This window comes from Drepanopeziza brunnea, assembly GCF_022702325.1.
Source record: "Drepanopeziza brunnea f. sp. 'multigermtubi' strain 214-2 chromosome Unknown ctg10, whole genome shotgun sequence".
In the NCBI taxonomy this organism is placed as follows: Eukaryota; Fungi; Ascomycota; class Leotiomycetes; order Helotiales; family Drepanopezizaceae; genus Drepanopeziza; species Drepanopeziza brunnea.
Genome location: NW_027094073.1, coordinates 2,003,722 through 2,027,531, shown reverse-complemented (window position 1 = coordinate 2,027,531; position 23,810 = coordinate 2,003,722). Strand labels below are relative to the sequence as shown.

General features: G+C 50.8%; 5 protein-coding genes across 5 annotated transcripts; all 5 read right to left on the bottom strand.

Annotated features, from left to right (window-relative positions):
- Positions 1 to 6,655: 6,655 nt before the first annotated feature.
- L3040_006230 (uncharacterized protein) lies at positions 6,656 to 7,885 on the bottom strand (the record flags this gene model as incomplete). Its single annotated transcript, XM_007292348.1, has 1 exon — positions 6,656 to 7,885. One exon carries the CDS (start codon positions 7,883 to 7,885, stop codon positions 6,656 to 6,658), a length of 1,230 nt encoding a protein of 409 aa, XP_007292410.1.
- Positions 7,886 to 8,891: 1,006 nt separating this feature from the next.
- On the bottom strand, positions 8,892 to 10,683 carry L3040_006229 (uncharacterized protein; the record flags this gene model as incomplete). Its single annotated transcript, XM_007292347.2, has 3 exons — positions 8,892 to 9,146; positions 9,298 to 9,879; positions 9,976 to 10,683. 3 exons carry the CDS (start codon positions 10,681 to 10,683, stop codon positions 8,892 to 8,894), a joined length of 1,545 nt encoding a protein of 514 aa, XP_007292409.2.
- Positions 10,684 to 12,307: 1,624 nt separating this feature from the next.
- Positions 12,308 to 14,367, bottom strand: L3040_006228 (uncharacterized protein; the record flags this gene model as incomplete). The annotated part of the gene is made up of 2 exons (XM_007292346.1): positions 12,308 to 12,622; positions 12,841 to 14,367. 2 exons carry the CDS (start codon positions 14,365 to 14,367, stop codon positions 12,308 to 12,310), a joined length of 1,842 nt encoding a protein of 613 aa, XP_007292408.1.
- Positions 14,368 to 15,784: 1,417 nt separating this feature from the next.
- On the bottom strand, positions 15,785 to 18,787 carry L3040_006227 (uncharacterized protein; the record flags this gene model as incomplete). The annotated part of the gene is made up of 7 exons (XM_007292345.1): positions 15,785 to 17,429; positions 17,480 to 17,716; positions 18,163 to 18,224; positions 18,271 to 18,343; positions 18,388 to 18,416; positions 18,462 to 18,597; positions 18,642 to 18,787. The coding sequence occupies 7 exons, from the start codon at positions 18,785 to 18,787 to the stop codon at positions 15,785 to 15,787; spliced, it is 2,328 nt and encodes a 775-aa protein (XP_007292407.1).
- Positions 18,788 to 20,201: 1,414 nt separating this feature from the next.
- L3040_006226 (uncharacterized protein) lies at positions 20,202 to 20,975 on the bottom strand (the record flags this gene model as incomplete). The annotated part of the gene is made up of 1 exon (XM_007292344.2): positions 20,202 to 20,975. The coding sequence occupies one exon, from the start codon at positions 20,973 to 20,975 to the stop codon at positions 20,202 to 20,204; it is 774 nt and encodes a 257-aa protein (XP_007292406.2).
- Positions 20,976 to 23,810: the final 2,835 nt, after the last annotated feature.

Below are 23,810 nucleotides of genomic sequence, written 5' to 3'. Positions count from 1 at the left end.
AGTATCTATCGGCAGGATTCTCTGCGCCCTCTTTACCATTTATCTGCAATGCAAGGTGATAACGTGTAGACTTTGGAAAAAGTTGAATTTGATACCGGTTTAGATTAAATAATTTCTTTAATGTTTCAACTACTTTTTTTCTTTATCTTTATTTTTTATTTCTTATTTTTTATTTTATTTTTTATTTTTTGGGGGGCTAAAAACCCGCTCGTACTGCAATACGCCTTCAATTAAACCCTAACTACTTAGCATCAAGCTCTACGTAGGCATTGAGGCTAAGATCAACTCTAAATTTAATACAGTACTTACGCGCGGGTAATGAATTATCCTTCGTGCTTATCTGATACATTTGATGTATTCGATACATTCCACGCCAGCGCCGATACGGCCCGCTCAAAACATACAGAAAATTAAGGTAGATAGGTCATACCCACTGTAATACGTAAAAAGTAATTAGATTCATGTAGCAAGCAAAATGTCGACCGTCACACATACTACGTCGCAGGCGTGTAAGTATTACCCCTCGAGGGTAGGGAAAACAGGGGGTTTAAAGTGGAAACTAAACTTTTAAGGCACCCTCGAGGGCTAATACTTAGGCCTGTACCGTGGCTACCATACCGTAAAGACCCACACGGTTCGCGCGCCGTATTAACTTGAGTTCGTTGATTTTCAGCCCTTTGCGTTTAATATATTTAAATAGTAGTACTAACTGATCAGTGTTCGGGCGCAGCAAAAACGTAAGTGACGGTACCTAGAATACGAAGTAGATTAATAGGTATTTTCAATCAAATATAGTTCCGATCTGGTGGGCAGCGTTTAATGAAGAACGATTCTCGAGGGGTCGAGGACTTACTACGCACTTGCTTGCTTGCCCACCACTCTCACTTCTTTTTCTTCTTTTCTTAATCTCGTCAGCGTCGTATCCAAATCTCTGTCTATATGTACGGTCAGCAGCCCCTCAGTCGTAGCAATAGCAGCTCACACATACATTATGAAGCCCTCGTACAATTTAGAATCAGAGCTAGCAATGAACCTTGAAGAGAGAGTAGATTAGCTGTCGTTGTTGTTGTTATAGGTAGTGAGTGATAACATCAGAAGATTTTACAGAGAAATTCGATGGGCGTTTATTTGCTAGATTGCAGGTCCCTGAAGCTATGCGTACAACTTGAGCTTTTTACTGCTTTGATTGTAATACTAGTAGTAGCTGTTAATCTATCTATAGTGGCTTATGTTTTGCTATGCCTGAGCATTGATCGATTAGTACGCGTAAGGCTGAAAGTTAATGAACATCAGTTTGTGATGGTGGTAGTAGTAGTATTGATTTACGTCGGGCGGGTAGCAAGCGAAACCTGCCGCCCTGGGACCTCCTCCCATAGGGTACGGCGACGTGCTAAGCTAAGGAGTTACATACAAGACGGCCCTAGAAAGCATTTCAAGGTGATGCAGCGTAGCTGCCATCCACTGCGCCCTTTCCTCACGGATAGGATGGAACGCAGAAAAAGAGACTCTTCATAGGGCAAGAAACCAGAAGCGAAAAACTTGAGTCGGTAGGGCGCGCGAACCGTGTTAATAGTGGTGGGACCTGACGTCTCAACTTTCACTCCGTAGGGCCCTTCCTTAGAGTGGGCGAAAAATAATGTATCCCGTACCAAAATCGGCTTTCGCAGAATCTTACGACTTACTATTCGAACCACCTAACGACGGATTGAAATATATATATATGTAAATTGGACTAGCAGGGCAAGAAAAATCATGTAGCTAATGATGCATTAAGCGCATATAACCTAATATCGATTAACGCAATAGTTATTGCTCGAAATGTGTGGTTTTTTTCACGGTTTGAAGACCTTTTTAAACTGATGAAACTCGAATACGCCAAATTGTAGTAAATTCACTCGTTAAATAAAAAATACAAATAGATAAAAAAGATGTATAATAAAGCTAACATATTAAAGATTTGATTTTATAGATCGGCGGTATCGTCAAGTATCGGAATATCATCTTTTTATAATCGAGACTTTCTTCTAACACGAACAATACTGCGAAAAGTACGAAAAGGGACACATGTTTCTTCTAGGGATACATTTTTTTCGTCCACTTTAGGGAGGACCCTAAAATTTAAGACGTCAAGTTTCACTGCTAGTCTTCGCGGTACTCCCCTTTCATCCTAAGCCTGCCGTAGCAGCATCCGGACTTGGATCCGTTTCCGCTCTTATCGAGCTCTTTCCTGACTGGTAAGTTAGATGCCGCTGAGGATGCTGACATCTCTCTTTCTTTCGCGCTACGCGCCGAGACCTTGGAGTTAGAGAATCCAGCGCGTCGACGATGCCGTCGGGGATAATTATGGCTGCAGACCCATTTTCGCTCCGACTCTATCAAGACCGATTCAAGCGGAGAGAGTGATAACAAGCGATCTTTGGATATCTCAATCCCATGCGAGCCAAGCTTAGGGATGGGTTTCTCGAGGTATCGCAAGAGGTTCCAGGTGTTTTAGGGGGTTCTCGGATGGCGTGTCAAGTGGTACTTGCTGTGGAGGACTTTGTATTGCTTCGCATACTACTGATACGCGACCCGAGAAAACATTTAATAATAGGTACCGGTACCTGGAACCATTTGCAATATCCAGGAGACGCAGATATTTATGGAAGGAAGACATTTGCATGCTTTGTAACGATGATACTGAAGGGTTTGAAGAGTAGAGATAGGATAGTAGGGGATGGACAGACAGGTAGTTAGCTTTCACGCCCACTTGGCGTGCTCTATTAGTTGGTCTCGGGCACCACCAATAGGTTTTACTACTGCCAGAGCTAAACTGAGCGTGGGATGAGGGTAGGAAATCACAAGAGAGAGAGAAGAGGGGAAGGAGAAGGGGAAGCAATAGGTGTTCATTGTTCTAGAGGGAGGGGAAAGAGTGTGTGATGAGTGGATGTGCTTTGCTCTTTTTATATATCAACTGGGGTTGTTGTTGTTGTGTTTACTGACGTCGGGCGGGTGGCAGGCAAACTGGGACCTCTTAAATCAATTGGGGTTAGTGATGAGGAAATATAAAACAGGAATAAAAAAACCGGATAGGCGTGAATGGAGAACTCGTCTCGTAGATTCAGTGTGTGTAGTCGCTTTTTGAGGAAAACCAACCATCTCTCCTTCAACTAATTCCACCTCGTACCGTCTAAGAGGCCGGACTTCAAACCCTACCACTGAAGAGCCGTACGTCAGCACTTCTCTGTACAGCTTACTCATTTCATGGAGAATAAAACATCGGCTCTTCGCCAAACTCGCTCGAGAGCTGCGAGATATGATCCGGAAACAACTTATGCACCGCTCAGGATCCTCCCATCAGGCAGATGAAGAGTTTGGAGAGAGATAACCTACTATGGGCATGATGCGTACGTGCCGGCAAATCCATGACGAAGTCTCGCTGTATCGGTACAACAAGCCCAAGCTCAGATTGACGATCATGCCGCATGGCAGTCGATCGGATGGCTGGCTCATACACATTATCACCTATACCCATCGCCGAAAAGAGATCTTTCCGAATTCCCGCTATGAGCCTCAAGCTACAAAAGTCCGGCTCTTTTCCAATTTCCCGTACGGAAAGCTGGATCACATCGAAATCTACATCGACGCTCCTAAGGGGTATGTACAACTTGGACCACATGTATGCGCTATGGGATACGATCCGCCTTGTGATCGATTTGTTTCTCATCGCTGCATCGAAGAACGCGCTTCCTGCTATCGATATATATCCTCGGGAAGAAGGTGATAGTTGGAGTGAGGACGGACTACCGAAGGAGGCACGTACATATCCGGGCACGGCGTCGGATTATCAAGTCGCTTTGTTGCCATTTTGCCGGCTGCGTTAAGTTCAGCGGGCGCGGATTCACGTACCTGAAGACTTGATGGCAGACGAAAGTGTGTTGAAGGGATACGTAGCGATGATGGAAACAGAGTCATCCCCCTCTTCCAGACACTGGAGCCCTGGACGTGGATCCTGGAAACGACCAACGGTCTTAATATTCCAAGCCTGTTATTCGCTTCTAGTACAGGCTTGACATCGCGCCCGGGGAATTCGCGACTCGCATACGATGGCAGCGCTATTCTCACCACTGGTGCAGCAGCAGTGGTGCTTTCAACCGCCCAAAAGTCCTCGACGAATGGAAAGGACATTTCCAGCAGATCCGGCAACCCGGTCTGCGATGTTTCCTATCAGCTGAGCTCGAGGTCCGGTTTCTGAATTCCATGCTCTTCGATCACCGTTCCACGGTTACGAGACAGAAAATGGAACTTCGCGTCAAAGATGATCAAAGATGCCCCTTCAATATCGCAAAAACTTTGCTATTTTAAGCAGTAAGTCTCAAATGAAGAATTTCGTGAATTATTATAAGTACCTAGCGAAATTTGGGATGGGAAGAAGAGGAGGACTGGATGATATTGAGGAAGTAGGTGGTGATGTTAAGGATACGCAGAGAGATGAAGATATTGAAGAGCCGCCGTCTCGGGACTAGTGGAATTATTATCGCAAAGAAGGAATTCTTTCGCTGGATATGAAGCTCGTAGGTACGAAGGAGGTTTTAGCGGATGTCGATAGCTCCGAAGATATGGCTTTACATCTATCGTAGCTTTAAATCCAGGATCCAGAGACTATACCTTTCGTATCAGGGGATTGCATTATTTTTGCTTGCATAGATTAGGTGATAGATAAGAAAGCGAGCGATCTAAAAGCAGAGGATGTAGAAGAAAAAAAAGGTATAAAAAGTATTTAAATAAAAAAAACTGCAAAACTCAACTGGAAGCTCGTAAACAACGGGATGTTACGAGGTTCCAGCCTACAAACCCAACTTAATGGGTTATTTGGTGCTATAATGGGATATACACAACATTATAGGTTATTTATCACTCTGCCGGAAGCCCATAACAACGCGATGTTATGAGGTTCTAGCTTACAAATCCAACCGAATGGATTCGTACCGAATTATAATAGGATATACACCATTATAATTATCCACCGGCGACCGAGGCGGCCGCAGTTGCGAGCAAGCAAGCAAGCCACTGAGCCACCGCCCCAAATCACCGATTGATGGAAGTCCTCGCGGAGTTTAGTATGATAGAGTAGGCGTTTTTTTTTTTCTCCCCCCTTCTTTTTTGGGCGCTTGGCGCGCCAAGTAGGATTCCATTTTATATACACTTCTCAGGCGGTCGGAAACTATTCATCGTATCGCATACTTTTGACGCCGATTTCATAGCAAATTGAGCATATGGCTTTATCCGCACGTATGATCAGCGGGCGCGCTGTAACGTTGATGCGAAGCCAGCCAGCCAACTGACCACCCCGTGACCGTCTCGCGCACTCCCTCAATCGGTGGGTAAATAATGCATGTCCATGGATACGGGGAGAGTCACGCCGGCAGTAAAAAGACTATTCATTTCCTGGTCTTCGAGAGCGTTCATAACACTTGATACATAAGAGGCGGAAGTGATGAACCGGTATATTATAACGGCATCGGATATCGGATGGACTTGCTCTAGCAAGGATAGGAAACCACCATACCTCCGAACTCCACGCGCACACGATAGCCAAAAAAAGAAAAGAAAGATTGTACTAAACGTCGATGTTTTTCAAAGAGATTCTCTCCCATGCATTAGTATTCAAAATCATTCTTGGATATGCCCTCTCTCCCCCCTCTGAGGAATCTAGGCAGCTCGGATTCGGTCATGGCACCAAGATCACTTGTCGCGCCCTTCAAAGCTCATTTTAACGATAAGTAAGAACCCAGGAGCCCAGTTCAAAGAATTTGAAGTGCCCAAAATGATAACTGGCTTTTCAAGGTCTGTTCTGCCTTCATACTGATCCTCTATGTTTATTAAGCACTGCTTACAGGTCGTCCATCGTTGACTTTCCCTTAATCACTTCATTTTTATTGTTTCTATTCAGACTAGCATAGCATGGCTATTAAGGAAAAAAGGTGATATGGATTTAATTCATTATAATTTGGACCGGATATATACCGACATGGAGATTGACCTGCGATGCTGATAATAGCTTCAAGTGTATCATGTTGATGATGATGGCCCAAGAGAGCTCGTTACATCTGAGCCTTTTTGGCCACGGTGAGAGGATAATCGGAATTCGGGATCCGTGAGTAGCGGATCGTTTTATTCCGTTCGATAGTTGGGAACGGCGGGATGCTCACCTATATGATGCTGCTCCTTATGAGTGCAGGACTTGTCGGCGAGATGAACCAGGAAGGTCCGAGGCCATTCGAGAAGAGTAGATTCGAACGACTTTTCAATCCGTACTGTTTATCTGCTAAGGATACCAAATCGAGCTAGAAGGTGACACGTGATTAAAATTATTCAAAATAGTTACGGAGTTAGTGTGGTTCACTGTTTTCGCACAAGATCAATCTGAAGAATATTTGGAAAGTCCATTGCCAGTTTATCAATGCTGTATCTCGAAGAGACTATCTCATCACAGAAACGCCAAGCCAACGTAAAACATGCACACATCGTGGGTGCGCTCAACTCGGCAGACTGCTGCTCATCTCCTCGGAAACGGGAAGATGTGTACATAACCATCGCTAAAGATTCCCTAGCCTAGGAAAGGCCACATGATCCCGCGAGAGGGGGACAGCGTACCGACCTGCGAGGTTCAAATCTAAACAGAGTATGGCGACACGACCCTATCCCAGCTGCTGTCACCAGCAGCCACCTTCTCCGCCTTGAGCTTCTCCAGAAAGATCTCGAAAGCCTCTCTGGTCATCTGCGTCTTGACGAACTCTTCCCTAGCAGCCCAAACGTCGTCGCGGTCGGGAATCCCGGTTGGGCAGAAGAAGGAATCTTCCAGCGCTGCCATGGCAGGACGGAGTACCTCGCGGCAGAACCTGGCCAGAGCCTCTACCTGACCGGTACTCATATCTTTCTTGTCCTGTCGGACCACCAAGACGGTGCCGATCACCATGTCCCAGTCCTGCATGTCGAGAGAGCCCCAGTAATCGTTCTGAGGGGTGGCAATGGTGTTCAGCGCCGCCGCGGTGTAGTTCTCGAACGGGTTGAAGCCGAGGCGGCTACCCTTCTCCACGTCGGCGGGGTTGAAGAGGCCGGTCTTCTGGACGAGGATGGGGAGGCCCATGATCGTGGAGATCTCGGTCGGGCGCGTGTTGAAGATCTCATGACTGTCAGGAACCTTGATGTGGTAGAACTTGCGCTTGCCGTGGAGTTTCTCGTCGCCCTTGCTAGATATGCGGACGGTCTGGACGAAATCATCGGCTTTGCCTCCGCAGTGGCGAAGGAAGTCGACCACAATTCGTAGATCGGCTGCGGTGACATCCAGAAAGGTGGGGGAGTCTATACTGGTTCCCGGCTGGGAGTAGACCACTATAGGACCTTTCCAGTCGTACCCCTGCGTGCCCTTCATCACTTCGGAGACACATTGGTTGGGGTGGGATCCGTCAAACTCGCCAGACTCCCGAATTTGGATCGAGACAGTGTGATCAAATGCATATTTCTCAACACCAATATAGGTGTTGGTAAGATACATACTTACATTGATTTCCTCCGGGGATGGATCATCGTCTCCAAGGTGTTGACTGTAGTTGATCATCTCGTAGCCTGCATAAGGACTTTTCATTAGATAGGTCTGGTACCATAAGAGTTTGGGGTTCCCTCCTTCTTTAGGCAGAAGGAGAGCCAGTCTGTGGTCAGTCGATGGACGAGGATTGGCGACAGGGAAGGTCTTGAACTCATCGCAGATAAGCTTGTGAGTTCTCCAGTCCTCTTTTTGGCAGCTGGTAGAGCAGTAGAGAGCCGACTCGCATCCACCGCATTTCTTGAGCTTCGTGCTAGAATCTGCACCCTTGTTGCACGTCGTACACTTGAGGTGGTCCATATTTGGTAGAGGCTGGATAGCTGTCTTGAATTAGTTCCTAAGAAGATTTTCTAGAATCACGGATATGTTAGTAGGAGACTTTCGCTAAGTCGGCTGAAGCCTGAGAGGGGAGCTCTAACTTGGAACTAGTGTAAGAACCAAGCCTTGACAAAAAGAAGAGAATGGAGAGTTGGCACACCTGTGGTTGTGACTGTGAGCTAAAAGAAGATTATGGCAAAGGTAGCGCTCTTGGAGTCGCTCGAGAACTTATATAGTAATGCGGCGTGGAAGCTTTCCGAAAGGAGCATGTTCAAGACCAACGGCAATCTTACCATTCACAACGTCACTTAATGAATCACACTCCCACGTCACGCAAGCTTATAAAGCATTGCCGTGAGCCATAATCAATTCCTCAAAAGCCAGAGATCCCGCCTCGAACAACATCGTGAATGGATCTAGGATCACGCACCTCAAACATTCAGTCTCTCGTCAATACAAACCAGATAGGTATAGCTGGCGATATTCACAACTACGAAGCCTTGATCACAGCGAGTTAGAATAGGCCCAATAAAACCTGCAGTGCTAATCTGCCATGTGATATATATTTCAAAGCGAAAGAGGATCTGAATCGCAGTATTAAAGCTTTTGGCGATATATAAAATAGCGAAAGGAAACAAGCGATGAATTTGAATTGTCATTGAGGTCTTTACAAAGCCCCCCTCCCCCTCCCCCCCGGGTTTATCGAAGAGCAGTTTGGAATGCAGCTTATCAGTCGATGTTAGACTTCTCATTTCTGTACTCGAAATCTTATCCTCAAATCACAAGATGCCTCCTGCCATAAGCTGGAGCCAGCTTCTTCTCGAATCGCAATATACCCTCGCAAACGACTAAACCCAAACTCCCCTCCAACCCACTCGCAATAGGACATCTAAAACTACAAAGGATCCACCTGCCCAAGCTCCCACCACGCGCAAATCCCCACGCGCATACACAACGTCAGCAGTGCGTCAGCCCTACCGCCCCTCCCCTAGACCTCATAAGGCGACAGCTCCAGCGCCAGAACCGGGAACGCCAGGGCCTTCTGATCGCGATAGGTCGCCAGCCACCTCTCGAATCTGGCGCGGCAGATCATCTCGCGCTTGAAGGACTCGCGGAAGGCGATCATCTCGCGGCTGGACATGCCGCTGGCGGCGAGGTGCTTGTGCTGCCGCTGCATGGCGGGGATGAGGAACTCGCTGCAGAAGGCGATGATGGCCTGGGCGTGGAAGATAGTGAGGTCTTTCTGGAAGGGGGTGTTAGCACGCCGTCGGGTAGGCAGGCATCCTGTGGTGGTGCGGCAAGAATCGGGGAGACTAGGACTGTGCACGAGAAGAGAAGAGGTACACATATGAACGGGTGAGGGACTATGGATGGATGGGCGGGTTTCCTCTTACCTTGTCGGCGCGCACCAGAGAGACGCTGTAGGTGAACCGGCCGTTGTCTCGCCTGTAGACCTTTCCCCAGCCAGGACTGTATGGATCGACGTCAACGGTCAGCGGAAGGAATTGGCGGTTTTCGAAGTACTCCCGATCCTCGCTCATGTGTCTAGTCTCGGCCTCGCTCAGGTTATCGTACTCGGGGAGGTGGCGGTCGAAGAGGAGTGGCAGCTCGAGGAGATTTGGAACCGCCAGTGTGATTTCGTCGTGGTGGTAAAGCTCGGGGTGGTAGATGGAGTGGCCTAGTGGAAGCTTGACTGGGACATAGACGTGATCCTTAAAGAGCCTCTGGTCGCCCAAGCATGTCAGACGAACGCCCATGACTGGCTTCCCCTCCCCAACAGAGTATCTGATGCCAAGTGGTTTCTGTGAGTCGCTGTGGTAGATGCGGAAGTAGTCATAAACGACTCGGAAGTCCTCGAGCCCAAAATCCCGGTATACGCCTCTCGCGCTCCAGTGGGTTGCCGCGCTCGAAGCAATGAGTAGCGGTCCTCTGAATGTCATCTTATCCATTGGGACCTTGGTTATCATAGCAAGACACTATTACAGAATCAGTGTCATACACCCAAGCAATTTTGAGGGAGAACACCAGGAAGCAACGATCAATAATAATTGAGATGTGTAAACAGCACTAACCTGATTAACAACGGACCCATCTTCCTTATGCCCATCTCTGTACCAGTAACAGACCTGATGATCCAGATCGAAAGGTTGCATGTACATGTGCGAGATGTGAAGCCGATGTAAAATGGAATCTTCCATAGTTGCGGGATAATCATCGCCAAGCACAGTTTCCAAGTCGGGAACATCGAAATGGTGGTATTGGGTATAGCGGAGCCACAGGAATGCTGGCACATCGCTATCCTCAGGGATCAGCAACGTGATCTTGTGTGCCGAAGAAGGTCTAGGTGATGTTCGTATGAAAGTGGTAAACAGCTCGCACACTATCTGATGTAGGCGCTCATCTGCGAGCTGGCACTTCATCGAGCAGTATGTCACTTGCTCGCAGCCGCCGCAGATGCGGGGAGTCCTGCCAAAATTTGCTGGAAACAGAGGGTTGTTACAATAAGTGCAAAGCTTTCGGTTCTTCCACCGGTCTCCCGCAGCCAGCTGGGAAGGGTGCAGCCCATTCCAGTAGAAGGCCTTAGGAGGTCGGGGCCTGGTAGGCCGAATGTCTACCTGCGGGATCGAGGTTCCCGTACCTTCGGGAGTTGTTACCTGGCGTTGTATGCTGTCGACCCCCGCCATTGTCGTCAGGTTTCCGTTGCGGACTAGTAAGTTAGGGTCTGTTGATTCGATCTTTGTTGACTGTGCTGGACTGTGGAGAACAGAATCAGTAGACATCTCAGGCTTTATAAGGTGTGAGCCACTGCTATGTTTGATAGGTTGCAGCTGTCGTTGCTGTGAAGAGGTTGATAATTCAAAAGGCTGAAGGGTCGAAACGTTGAAAAGATAAAAGATCGAAAGTGAGACTAGCTTCCGACGTGAATTTAAACAGATCGAAAACTGAAGTGACAGTCCGCGCGATATAATTGACGCGACGCGCTTATTTGCTGCCTTGAAAGACAGAGCAAGAGATAGAGAAACATAACTTGAACACCACCAATTCAAGCTCCGATATCTTTTAATACAGGAAAAGTCTCCTGTTCCATCCTCAGATAGATTTCCACGTCTCTTGATTTCGATCTCTCCTAATTAAAGAAACCAGGAGAAGAGGTCGGGCGGGTGTGCCACGTTCAAGGCGATAAACAAAGCTAAGCGAGCCCGCCCATTAGGCGCGCTAGCGCCACTTCCCCCATCGTTTTCCAATCCTGCTCATGATCTCAGCGGCATTTCTCTTCTGTTAAAGAATCCCCGACCAGATGTCTCACCGCAACCGTAACAAGAGGCAGTCGCCTTAGATCCCCTTCTGCATTACACCGCGCAGTCTTGGTAATCCTGCCGAGCATATGCTGACAACATCCAGATGATATCGAAAGCATCTTCGACTCGAGCCGCGGAGCTGGGCCGCACGTTCTGATATCTCTAAGCTGAGGCTCTGCAGGATTGATAGGTAGCCTAAGGTGACTGGAACACGGCGCCTAGGCAGGTATTCGAGTTAGTGCTCCACCGCACCCTTCGTCTCTGTCGAGCGACCTCACCAAAGGCCCTTTGCGCTTCGCCGCCAGAGCAAAATGCTGTAGCAGCAGGATACCACCAGTGAGTATCCCCCGAGTGTTCTCACCTCGCCTTCTGCCAGTGTTCCCCCGCCCCCCGGCTTCCTCGACTCTCCAACACAGACGCCCGTGTAGGCATCCGATATAGAGGAGTCCCAAGTACTCTCCTTAACATTTTACGTATATGCGCTTCTGTTCTTGTATCGTAGCTTCCATTGCAATTTCTCGAATACGTTTCATATATAATTCGAAGTCTTATTGAGAAGGACTACTTTAATAACTCGTGGCATTTATCTTGCCACTTCTATAAGCTAATCTCGACATGCGCTAGTTTCCGAAGAGTACGGAGAAGCTCTGGCTCGTGCTTGCTTGCGTTATGGATCAAAAGGTGATGTTACAAATTGTATTTTGTATATAAAAATTGATAGTAAGGTAGAAAAATCCGCATTTCGCTTTCGATCCGCAATCGCTTACGCCGACTAAGACTGAAAGGATGTAAGGAGGCCGGCCTACTTAAGCGAGCCGACGATTGTAAGATATAGCAACACACATGATTCGACAAACGACACACGAAAAAAAAAAAAAAAAAAAAAAAAAAAACCTCGTAGCAAACAAAAGAGACTGGTGCGTTTTCCTTGAAGTGTTTCCCTCGCTCTTTCCCTTTATTTACCATTAGCACAGGCACAGGCACAAGCACATAAGCATAAAGCGACTGCTTGCATCTTATATCATCTCTTATGTCATTATCATCATCACATAACATCGTAAAAAATCTCATCAAATCCTTAACGCCCCCCCATAACAAACACCAACTACCTCCCCTCCCTCCCATACTCCTTAACCTCATCCCCCATACGCCTCACACACAGGCCCTCACAGAAGAGGCCCCACTCCCCCTTCGTGCCCTCCCGGACGGCCTTCTGCATCTCGACCCCGTACCGGTTGCGGTACTCGCGCTTCACGGCCTCCAGGTGCGGCCGGTCCCAGTGGTAGCGCACCAGGCGCGAGATGAGGAGCTCGGTGCGGATGGCGTCGGATCGGGAGAGCGTGAGGGCGTGGTGCACAAGCAGGGCGTCGCGGACCGGCTTGTTGATGACGCCATTGAGGATGTGCGCGAGAAGTTCACCCTGGGGGCACACACACACACACACACACGTGTCAGCATAGCGCATAGCGCAAAGAAGCTCAGGTCGAATCAAAAGCGATCTTTGGATCTGGGTTTGAGAGAGGAGGGGGGGGGGATGAAATGTGGAAGAGAAGAAGAAGAAGAGGAAGAGGGGAAGGGGAAGGGAGAAGAGAGGGAAGGGGGAAGAGAGGGAAGGGAGGGAGAGATATCTAAGCTTACAACGAGATTCCCACTCTTCTTCAACATCTCCCGTGCGAAATTCGCCCGGAAAGCCCCCTCATAGGCCCTCAGAACCTCCCTCAGATGCGCATCACTCCTCACACACACAATCCCAATCATCGCGCTCTCGCCCCCTCTCTCGCTCTTAATCGCCCGGTACAGATCCCTCGCATCGTCCTGCACCAGCCTCATATCCACGCTCTCCCCTCGTCGCTCCTCCATCTTCCGCTCCTCCAGCACCAGCAGGACGGCCTTCTTGAACTTGTCCTCCTTCAGCTCCGTCCGCATGCACTTCACCAGACTGTCGCTGTACTTCTTGTCGCTGAAGCCGTCCTTGATCGCACGGATCTCGCGGTTCGTGCGCCCCATCAGGCTCTCGATTAGCAGTTCCCGCCGCGACTTCTCGCCCTGGTACCAGAAGTTCGCCCAGTAGGCCTCGCTCTCCCACTTGCCCAGCGCACACGCGTAGCACGCCTTCATCAGACTCGGATCCTCCTCTTTGAGCCGCAGCTTGATATGCTTGGCAATGTTGACGCCCCTCTTCCCGCTCCCCGTCTTCACAATCCTCTTGTACTCGACCCGCAGATCCAGAACTTGCTCGTGCGTCAGGCCGGGCAGGATCTCAATCAGGGGCGCCGTGTCCGGCGCTCTCCTCTCGCCTTTGAGCGCTTTGGCGAGGATGGTGGCTTCTTCCTCCGAGTCGTGGAAGCGGGCTGTACGCCGGGTTTTTTTGTTGCCCCGGCGGCGATCGGAGTCCGAGGAGTCGGGCGAGAGGGGCTCGATGAGATTTACGTCTCCATAGGGATAGGATGCGACCATCAGAGGGGACGGCATGGGAGAAATGGACTGGTATGTACCATGATAAGCCTCCAGCAGCGGACTGCCCGGCGCGCTACCCAGACTGAGCGCAGCACCTCCATGATGGCCCGGCGACACGGTAAGGGAATGCATTCTCGGCCCCAGAGAAGCCGGGTTCGGAGACGGATCTCTGCGCCGAGAACCAGGCTCAATCGTGACGATGTTACCTTGCGAAGTCCTCGCCGCATCATTCAGGTACTGCGCTTCTCCCTCGTGTCTACCTCTCCCACCCCCAGGAATCGAAATCGAAGACTGTGCCTGGGATCCGTAACCATAACCACCCGGCGCATTATACCCTCCCGCGGGATTATACTGCATCACCTCATCCGGCTGCGCATACTCCCACGGCTTCGGGTCCGCATACTTTCGTTCCGCCGGAGGTCCTGGATCGGGATACGCCAACGGATCCGGTTTCGGCACCTTGCCTTGATACCCAGAAGGAGGAGGAGGGCCTGGCTTTGCGGAGACGGTAAAGCTGTGGTGGCCTATACTTGCGGTGAAGCTTGCTCCGCGCTCCTTGCCGTGGTCCTCGTAGCGGCGGGCATCGTGCTCGCTGCCAGGAGGCGCGCCGTACTGATATGTCCCCGCATTGGGTACGTATTTCGAGCTCGAGGGAGGAGCAACAGGAACGCCGTATTCCATGCCTCCTGCGGCTCCTATATAGCTCATATCAGGATAATATTCCTTCCCCCTCCCTATCCCTCCCCCGCCTCTTCCAGCTTCGTACGCCCTCATCCCCTCTCCCTCATCCCCAAAAGCGCCAGGCATGACATACCCCCTCCCGTCGGCCGACGCAGCCCTTTCCCCATCCCTCTCTCCATACTTTTCCAAGCCCGCGTATTCAAATTCCCCTCTCCCTCTCTCATCAACAACGCCTCCCCCTCCCCCTCGACCATCACGATACCCCCTCCTCACACTCTCTCCGCGCGCGCGCGAGCGCGACTTCTCGCGCTCGTCTCGTCGGCCAGGGGATTTCGAGCGGCCTCGGCGGCGCGAAGAGCTGTTTGGATCGAGGGACATGCTTGTAATCGTCGTCGTGGTCGTCGTTATCTTATCGTTCGTTGCGCTGTTGTCGCTGTCACTGTCGCTGTTGCTGTCGCCCTCGCCGTCCTGTAACTTAACTCTCTCTCTATATATATATAAATATATATATATATAGCTACCTAGCTAGCTTGCCAGCAGGCTGCTAAAAAAAGAAAAGAAAAGAAAAAACCCCCCCCTTGACCAAAAGAAGTGAAAAATAGTCAGAGATGCGTGTGCGTGTGCGCGTGCGTGTGCGTATGCGTGTCTAGTTTGAGGGGAGAAAGGGAGGGGGAGAAAAAAAAAGAGGGAGGAGGGACAGCGAGCTCGCTGATCGTCGCTGATCGTCGCTGAGGGACGGAAGGGAGGGTAGGAAAGGCTGGCTGGCTGGCTGGCTAGCTAGCTGGAGCTAACCAACGGAGCAGACCCTCGAGCTGGTGGTTTCCAAGCTCCGTGGCGTCGTAGATGATCGCAAATCGGCCCTCGTTACAGATCCTGTATCACCCCCCGGCCCACACCACAGGCATTCGTGCCACCTAGGTACCTACATAGGTACCGCGATACGTAAATAAATATATTACTAAGTAATAGGATTAAACACAGTTTCTCGGTGAGAGAGACTCCTGAGTAAGCGCGGGGAGTAAGGAATCAAGGGCGGGCTGACTGCTGACCTACTTCATGGTGCGTGCCACCAAGACACCACTGTTCGATTGATTTGCCGGTCATCTCTTACGCAAAGCCAATTGAAGGCTTCCAGTCGTAAGGAGCGGTTAGCAACAGATAATGACTTGCAGAGATTTGCGGTTTGTTTCATACAAAAGGTGTCTTTAACCTCCCAGGATCACGCAAGGGTTTTGTTGATCTACGTACGAAGTACGGACCTTAACATGGTTCGCTGCTTGGCGCAGATGGCGACCACTGTGTGCCACTCAAACATCACAACTCGCAATTCGGAGACAAGTCACACAACGCAAGATCAGTAGGTATTCATAGGTTCATTCAGGCTACTCTCTTCTACCAACGGCCTTCCAATTTAGACGCGAGCATCCGTTGCAACCAATCTTTCTCAGTCTACTCGGACGAACTGCCCAACACCGGGCACGCCGTCTACCAAAACATAAACCACATAAGGTCCTGGCGGAGCCACATTGTAATTTGGGGGACCATTGACTGTCAACGACCCTTGTGCTGACTTGACAATGTCGAGGTTCAACATGCGGTGTCCCATATGAACGGAATGAGTAATGAAACCTCCGTGGTAGAGAACCACCTTGATGTTGTCGGAAGCATGTGGAAGTGTGCAAGTGACTGTGAACTGGCTTCCATCAGCACGTAGCGTCTTGCTTCCCAGCACAATGTTCGTCGGTCGTTGATTGGCCTTGGCTCCTTGGAGATATGGAGGAACATAGTTCTCGACACGCCACTCAGTAACATATGGATTGGCCGCATCGGGTTGGTTCATGGGCATCTCAACTGGGTTCGAGCCAGCAACCATCATTGTACCATCCAAAAGGAGGAGACAGACAGAGTGGTACAAGCGTGGGATAGTCGAGCGAGCGAGCGTGGAGAATCGTTGGCCTAGTGGCTTCGCCGGATCGTAAAGGAGGGCCTCCAACGAAGGATTATTCATCAGACCGAAGCCCTGAGCTCCTCGACTTCCACCATTCATCCAGACAACGGTTCCATCAGGAAGCAGCGTACCTTCAACCATACCGCGTCCCTCTGGCATCGAGTCCATCTCCCATGCAGGGCTCGCACTGAGTGGCTGGATTCGACCACAGCTAGGATCAGTTGGGCTTGTGATATCCTGGTAAGCGCCCCCGCCGCAAATCACAATATCCGGAGCCCAGTTGTTTTTGCTTGATAACGGAAGGAGGACGCTTCCACCGGTGTTAGGGTAGGTACGGTAGTCTCCGGGGAGATCTGGCAGCCCCTTGACGACAGTGTTCGATCCGACATTGAAGACCTGGGATGCCTTCGATACGAAGATAAACAGCGATCCGTCGTTGAGAAGATGAACAAATGGGTACATATAGTAGGGCTGGTTCTTTTTCAAAATTGCCAGTTCAATGTTGACTCCACGACTGACGGCAGTAGGGCTCAGGATTTCGTATGTGGGGTTGTTGTTGGAGAGAACGGTTGGATCAAGACCATTCAAGCTCCCCGAGGCTACGAAAATGGTTCCATCGGGCATGGTCTGCGCACTTGCATACCACCGAGCACTTGCGAGCTTGTTGCCAGGCTCGCTCCAGTACTGGCCGTTGAGGCTTGCATCTGTGGACGATCTCCCAAGGTATCGGATACCTGTGAAGCCATCGCCGATGTTGGGATCTAACCATGTCAAAGGAGCATTACCCCCAAGTGAGACCACGCGTCCGTCGGCAAGGAAAGCTCCGCCAGAACAAAAAGCGTTTGTCACATATCCAAGTGGTACTGCCTTGTTGGTGACTGGGTCGTACTCGGATGACATGGCATAATATCCATTTGCGGTCCTCAGCTGTGTGTAGTTCTCCAGTTTGTCGAGGAAGAAAACACGTCCGTTGGGCATGAGACCAGCGTGCATCGCAGGAACTCCAGCTTGGCCGACAACCGTGAATGATCCTCCATTGGGAGCAGCTGGAGCTGAGCTTGCACCTGGGGCAGCAACGACGGGAGCACTCAGGCATTTGCCAGATTGACATCCAGCACCACAGTGCGCGCTTGTGTTTCCGCTACGTACGGTTAGAAGTGTTTGTTCGGTCAAAGTCAAGGTCTTTCTTACCAAAATCCATACATGGAACAGCAATCATTCCACAAGCTTCCACAGACTGTATTGCCATTCGAAGTTCCGCATGTGCCATCAGTGGTAACGCGAGCGGTTGCAGTGGCTCCAGCTGGCATGGTAGAGCTGACTGGACCGATGACTGGTTCCTGGGAGGTGGTAGGTGAGGCGCTACCTTTGCACCCACTCTGACAGCCGTTCGAAACAAAGCAGTGCCCATCGGAAGATCCGCAGAATCTGGATGAGAGACGGTCAGTACGAACTTAAGCTCAGTGTTCGTTTAACGTGCCCGCATGGAGACTACGATCGATTCCTTCGGACCACATGTCACTCTACCAAACTTGGACCCGCATCGTCCATCACTTCTGAGAGCACTTCCTGACGCAATTGATGATATGGATGTGCTCATGGTCTTGGCGGAGGATAGACTGGGTTTTGATACTGAAATGGGGGTAGATTGACGAAGGAATTTTTAGGAGCTGGCTTGGATGTGGGATATTTTGAAGGAAGATGAAGAGCTGCATATAGGGCGGGTACAGCCACTTTGGCATCCACTCGAAACAAGAAAGTGTTTGGGGTAAGAGCCACAGAAATTTGGGAAGATGATTGGGTAAATGGCAGAGAATGGCATCCAAAGTCGACAAAACAGAGAGACATAACCCCGGAAAAAAAATTATACACACCCGTATTGTGAGCAGCAGCCACCAAATTCACCCTTGGGGTCACACGTCGCACCACCGTATTTCTACAGCTGTCAGCTCTGGCTATTGAAGTGAGGAAACGACACTCACAGCACCACATTGTCCATCGCCTCGAGGGGCAACCGGCGCAGGGCAGCCAGAGATACAGCCAGTACCACAATAACTAAGAGGTTAGCTGAAAATCCGAGTCTTTGCACCGCAACTCACTCAGCAGTATTTCCACACCAGCCATATTGCTGCCAAAGTTAGCCAAGCCATATACTCCGATATATCCAGCCTACCGAGCAGCATCCACCGATATAAGCCTTGCTGTTAGGGTCGCAGATTGTGTTTCCATTCTTTGGACCACAAGAACCGTCTTTCGAGTACAGGACATCTCTGACTTGAATGCCCTGGATTACAATCGTCGGAACGCATCTGCCATCGTCAGCCTCTTCTCTACCAAGGGTTAAAGAACCTACTGTCCAACCTCATTGCACTCCTGGCCACGGAGACAGCCGTGGTACATGCGTGGATCAGTCAAGTTGCAGCTGAGCGGGACATGGGTGAAGATGATATTCGCCGACACAGAGGCCGCGAAGCCGAGAATAAGAGAATTAGCCCTCATGGTGTCGAGTTTTGAAAATTTCTAGGCTGGAGACAATAGTCAATTGAGATTTCAAGAATTGCAAATGTTCATGTGCGCTGCTAAAGATTTATTGAACCGAGAAGTTTGTTTGTGTTTGTGCCGTTGCTGGTAGGACGGCGAGGTTGACGGGAGGCTGCATGATGCCGTGTTGGGTTGAGGACTTACGGTAAGGGGTTTTACTCGTATTAGGGAGGAGAAGTGAGATACGCGTTGATCGAGGGGATTCAGCGCGATGAAAGGTTCTTAGGTTTTCAGGAGTTCGTAAAAAGAGTAGAGAATAGAAGGAGAAACTGTAACGACTGTGGGTTAGGAGAGAGTAGAGAGACGCGATGACAAGGCCGAAGCCTCAGCCTCGAAAGGGGCAACAGATAGATGGAGTGAGGAATACGGAGTTGTGAGATGGAGTTGGAGGGAAGGGAAAGAAGTGCGAGACGAGGCGAAGTGACTGGTTATATCTGTCTTGTTACACTTTACAAATGGCAGCCACCAAACGGGAAGGGAGCGGCAAGAGAGAAACCACGAACACCACGGCATGATCAAGTGTTTCGACCTATATCATTTTTATACACACCGCCACATTCTCGAGATAGAATGACGCAAAGGTAACGATTCAGAAGTCGGTAGCGATGAAAGGCCAGATATTGTCTTCTTGGTTGACGCAGGTACATGAGCCCGTCTTGTTGGCTGAAGGTCCAAGCAAATTGAGGGCGACAAGTAGGGAAAGGGAGTTCGATCAAGGGTCCGAGGGACAATCATTGGGTCCGAAGAAAAGTTTTGTAAAAGGAATGATCTCTGCTACCTCCTTTTGAAAGTGTTGTGCTTTCAGGGATCTCAATCCACTGCAGCCAGAGCCAGAGATCTGAATCTAATATCCAATCTCCCAAGGCCAGCTCTTCCGCAGCTATACTTAGGTAACTAATGAATGGAGAGATGGAGAGCCACAGAAATGCAACTAGGTGAGCATATTCGGATGATCTCCACCATAGTACACCAAGACAAGCTTCCACGAGACGTTTGGACAGCTGCCAGACCCGAGAGATGGGATGAAGCAAATCCACACCCAGACGTTATGCACGATCTTAATGTATCGTCAAGAGCTTGGGCTAGATGACAGCTTGTCCATATGGAGGATCCGAGCGACATCGACAGCGTCAATTTCCTTCCCGTCACATCGAAGGACCTCTTCTCGAGTCCATATATCGTCCGGCACCGACGCCTCTCTGCTTCTCAAATCCCTCACATCCGGTGTGATCTCGGCATCTCGTAGAACGAGTATACCTTCGTTCTTAGAGATTAAGGTCTTTGTCGGCTCTTCTCCCATGTTGGAGAGTCCATAGCCCTCGACACCTTCAATTGGTCGCTCGCCCGTTTTGATCCGTAGCCAGGGACACTCTCACCAAGCCAAATCCTTCTTCTGAATCCCCATAGCCTTCGCCATGCCTGCCGCAACGGCCTCGCTCTCCATCTCCCCCTTACCCACCGTCTTCGACATTGCCCCCTTCTTCTTCTCACCCATCACCTCCTCCTCTCCACCCTCTCCATCCAATATCCCCAAATCCAGCCCCCATCTCCTAACCTCCTCCGCTACCAACCCCTCCCACTTTCTCACGAGCGGGTGCGCACCCGCCACATCGCTGAAAACCACCTCGCTTCCCTCCTTTCCGTCCCCCGGCACCTCGAACCGCCACACCCCATCCTCCCCCCAAAACTCCCTCCCAAAAACGACTTCGGTCCTCAACTCCCCTCTCGCCTCATCAAACTGCCTCTCCACCCGCACCCTCTCAGCCTCCATCTCCTTGCCTATCTCCTTCCCCTTCACACCCGCCAATATGCCCTCTAGCATGCCGAGAATCTTGCCAATGCGCAAACCCAACACAGCGCCCAGCGCGTACCCCTCATCAAACCCAGCCTGCACGCTCTCCCCCTTCCCCTTCGTGACCCCGTCCCGATAGCCCTCCGTCTCATGCTTCTCCCTCAATCGCGGGATGTCAGACGGCTCGAAGTTGCCCTGCGCTGCTGCGGGGTGGGAAGGCGAAGGAGGCGCGGATCCAAAAACATCGTCGAGATCATCGTTCACGAAGTTCTCCCCCGCGAAAGCAATGTCGTCGTCCATTGTATCTGCGGCTGTGAAGCTGGATCCAGGGGGTACGTCTTCGCGCTGCAACATTTCGTTTGCGGTGTCTGTTGGACAAATCAGGAGAAGGGTGGTTGAAAGAAAGAAAGATGCGCATCAAAATATTTTCACGTTCGAAAACGGGCGTCGGGCTACCCCTCCATGCCCATGGTCCCCCCCCACCACTTACTTAATCTGCCCCTCCCCGGCGCTTTGCGCCTTGAGAGGACTACCGGTACCGGTATGGGCGCAATCCTACCCATACCCAGCAACACGACCTAGAAGCTGCACCCAAATAGATCTCTTCCCATCCGAATACCATACAAACCACAATAATTACCTCCTCCTCCTCCTCCTCCTCTAGACGTTCCTCCCCCCTAGACACGCAAACGGCCGATCGGATCAGAAAGTCCTGAAGAGTCCCCTCCCCTCCCCTCCCCTCCCCTCGCCCCGCCCCGCCCTCCCTCCCCCATAGCACGCCCGCCTCTCCGATGCCCGTCTCCGTAAACCCTCGCCCCGCCCTGTCCACCCGCCCGCCCGCTCGCTTGTCGCTGTCGCTCTTCGTCGAAAGCAAACAAACGGGCTCATAGCAGCCCCATCGCCCGCCCTCGACATCAAAAGAGAAAGACGGAAGGGAGGGCGAGAGGGTCGGCCTCGGTGGCTCAGTCGATCACCGTCTCGGTAGAGCAGTGGTTTAGCTTGTCTGCTTCCCATGATCCATGTGAGATAGCAGGAGACACGGGTTCGAATCCCGTCCGGGACAAACATTTTTTTTTTTCTTTTTTTTTCCCCTTCTTCCCTATTTGAGCGCGCGACGGAGTTTATTCTACTGGTGTTTTTTTTTTTTTTTCTTAATTTAGGGGCGGAGAGGGAGGGGGGGGGGGTTGTTTTATGTGGTTTGTTTTTGTTTTTGTTTTTGCTCATGGAAGTTGAAGTCGTTGGTTGTTCGGTGGAGGGAAGATTCACGGGGGGATTTCGGCTGGTTACTTAAGCGAGTGGTTTGTTTTGTTTTGTTTTCCGTTCTTCTCAACGGGGCCTCGGTTTGTTAATCAGGAGTCAAGGAGAGTGGGAAAGATTCTTCGTAAGGGCGGCTATCAGGGCTGATGATATGGACTTCATGAACCCTGCTCTAATAGCACTTTCTTCGGGTATTAATGTTCCGCGAGGCTGGATTTTCTGAAGAAAGTACTCGTTCAAGCTGAACCACGCTCGACGTTCTCTCTTCTAGGCAGCGCCTTGGACGTCTCACCTTCCAAGTAGGACCACCGAGGAGGATTCTCGCCTTTCTATCTACAATTCAAGACTCGACTCCCGCCTTCCACCGCACCCGCTCCCACGATTCGAAGATGCTGGATAGCATCCACTCCGCAAACTCAAGCCTGCCCTAAGCACTCGTCGATTCGTGCCTGAGCCAGTCTCGTGAGCGCCCTAGCAGCCCATCTCGCGAGCTGCATCCCAAACATCGACTTCGAGCCCCGTTAGAATCCCATGTTCCTCGGCGCGCATCTGGAAGCCTACGCCACTTCTCGATACAGCCTTTAAATTGCGCTCGCTCGTCTCTTGAACTAAGTAACTGCCCAAGCTCCACAACCACAACTGAGGCTCCCGATCTGACCATCATCCTTTCAAGCCGAACTAGGAACCCTCCATCCGCTCTTGGGGTCTGCCAGAACTACCCTATCGCGTCTTGTCGATCATAAGTCTCGTCCTCGCAAGCGGGAGGCTAGGCACAGCACACACACGAGCTTTTTCGCGTCCGGAATCGAGATCATGCCATCACATACCTCGTCGCCAACGCGCCACTTGATTGCGGACCAGGCGTCAAGAACCCGTTGTCCAAGGGAGTCGCGATCTTTTGGCTGGTGGAGAAGTACTTGCGTGTCGTACTTTGATTCTCGACGGCATCTCAAAGCAACGACGCTCTCGAGCGGTGATAAGCTATCCAGGACATTCTTAACGCGTCCTCGACTCCGCCTAGTACGTACCAGAATCCCAAGCTCACCAAGTAAGAGACATGGCGCGCATTGATTACCTACGGGCCGGCGAAAGTCGGGCGTCCTGTTATACATAGGCTGAGGTATATCGGTAGCGGCCAGCGGCACTGTCCAGTCGGGCATCCATGAAGGGCAACAAGTACGTACACGAGACCGTGCCTCAAGCTCTCAATCCTGTAAATCGCAGAGTTTCCTAGGGCCCGACAGGCAGCGAGCGGAGTACACTCGCCACATCCATACAACCATCCTCCCAAGAGGCTTACTATGTGTAGGTAGTCACGACGTATACATTAAGCCAGGCGAGTTCGGCAGGCCGGCAGGCATGCGCTGCGTCGGTCTTGCCATATACCGCAAGGTGCGAACAGCATGCCTGTCCCTCGGGTCGCGGCCGAGACTCCTAGCCCGCGCCGCGACGGCGGAATATCGAGGAGTTCCTGGCGCGAGGTTTCAAGGCTCGCTCGCTCGCTCTCGTTGCGGCGCGGCCGGTGATGAACCGGTGGCGTAGGCAGGCTTTTGCCGATCCTGCCAAAGGTTGGAGTTTGGGAGAGAGGGTTGGGTCGAGTGAGTGAGTGCGGTCTTCTTCGCAGGCTACATCTTTCGCTGCCATTCCATGCATGGGATGCGAATACGATACCCTGCACCGCAAAACGTCCATTTCCCATTCGAACCTCCCACTTGAGCCCACGGGTTGCCGGATCCCCCGAGTTCCTAGCGCACCCAGACTCACCTGGACCAAGGCCGTGGCAATCTCTGATATTTATCTTTCTGGTGATAATCGCCGGCTCTGAAACATGGTGACCGTCTGGATGGATCGAGCGGGGTCCCGATGCCGCTACTTGGCTGGCTCCGCGAGTTCTGCACGTTGTTGGACTCCGTGTTCCTGGCACGCGCCCGT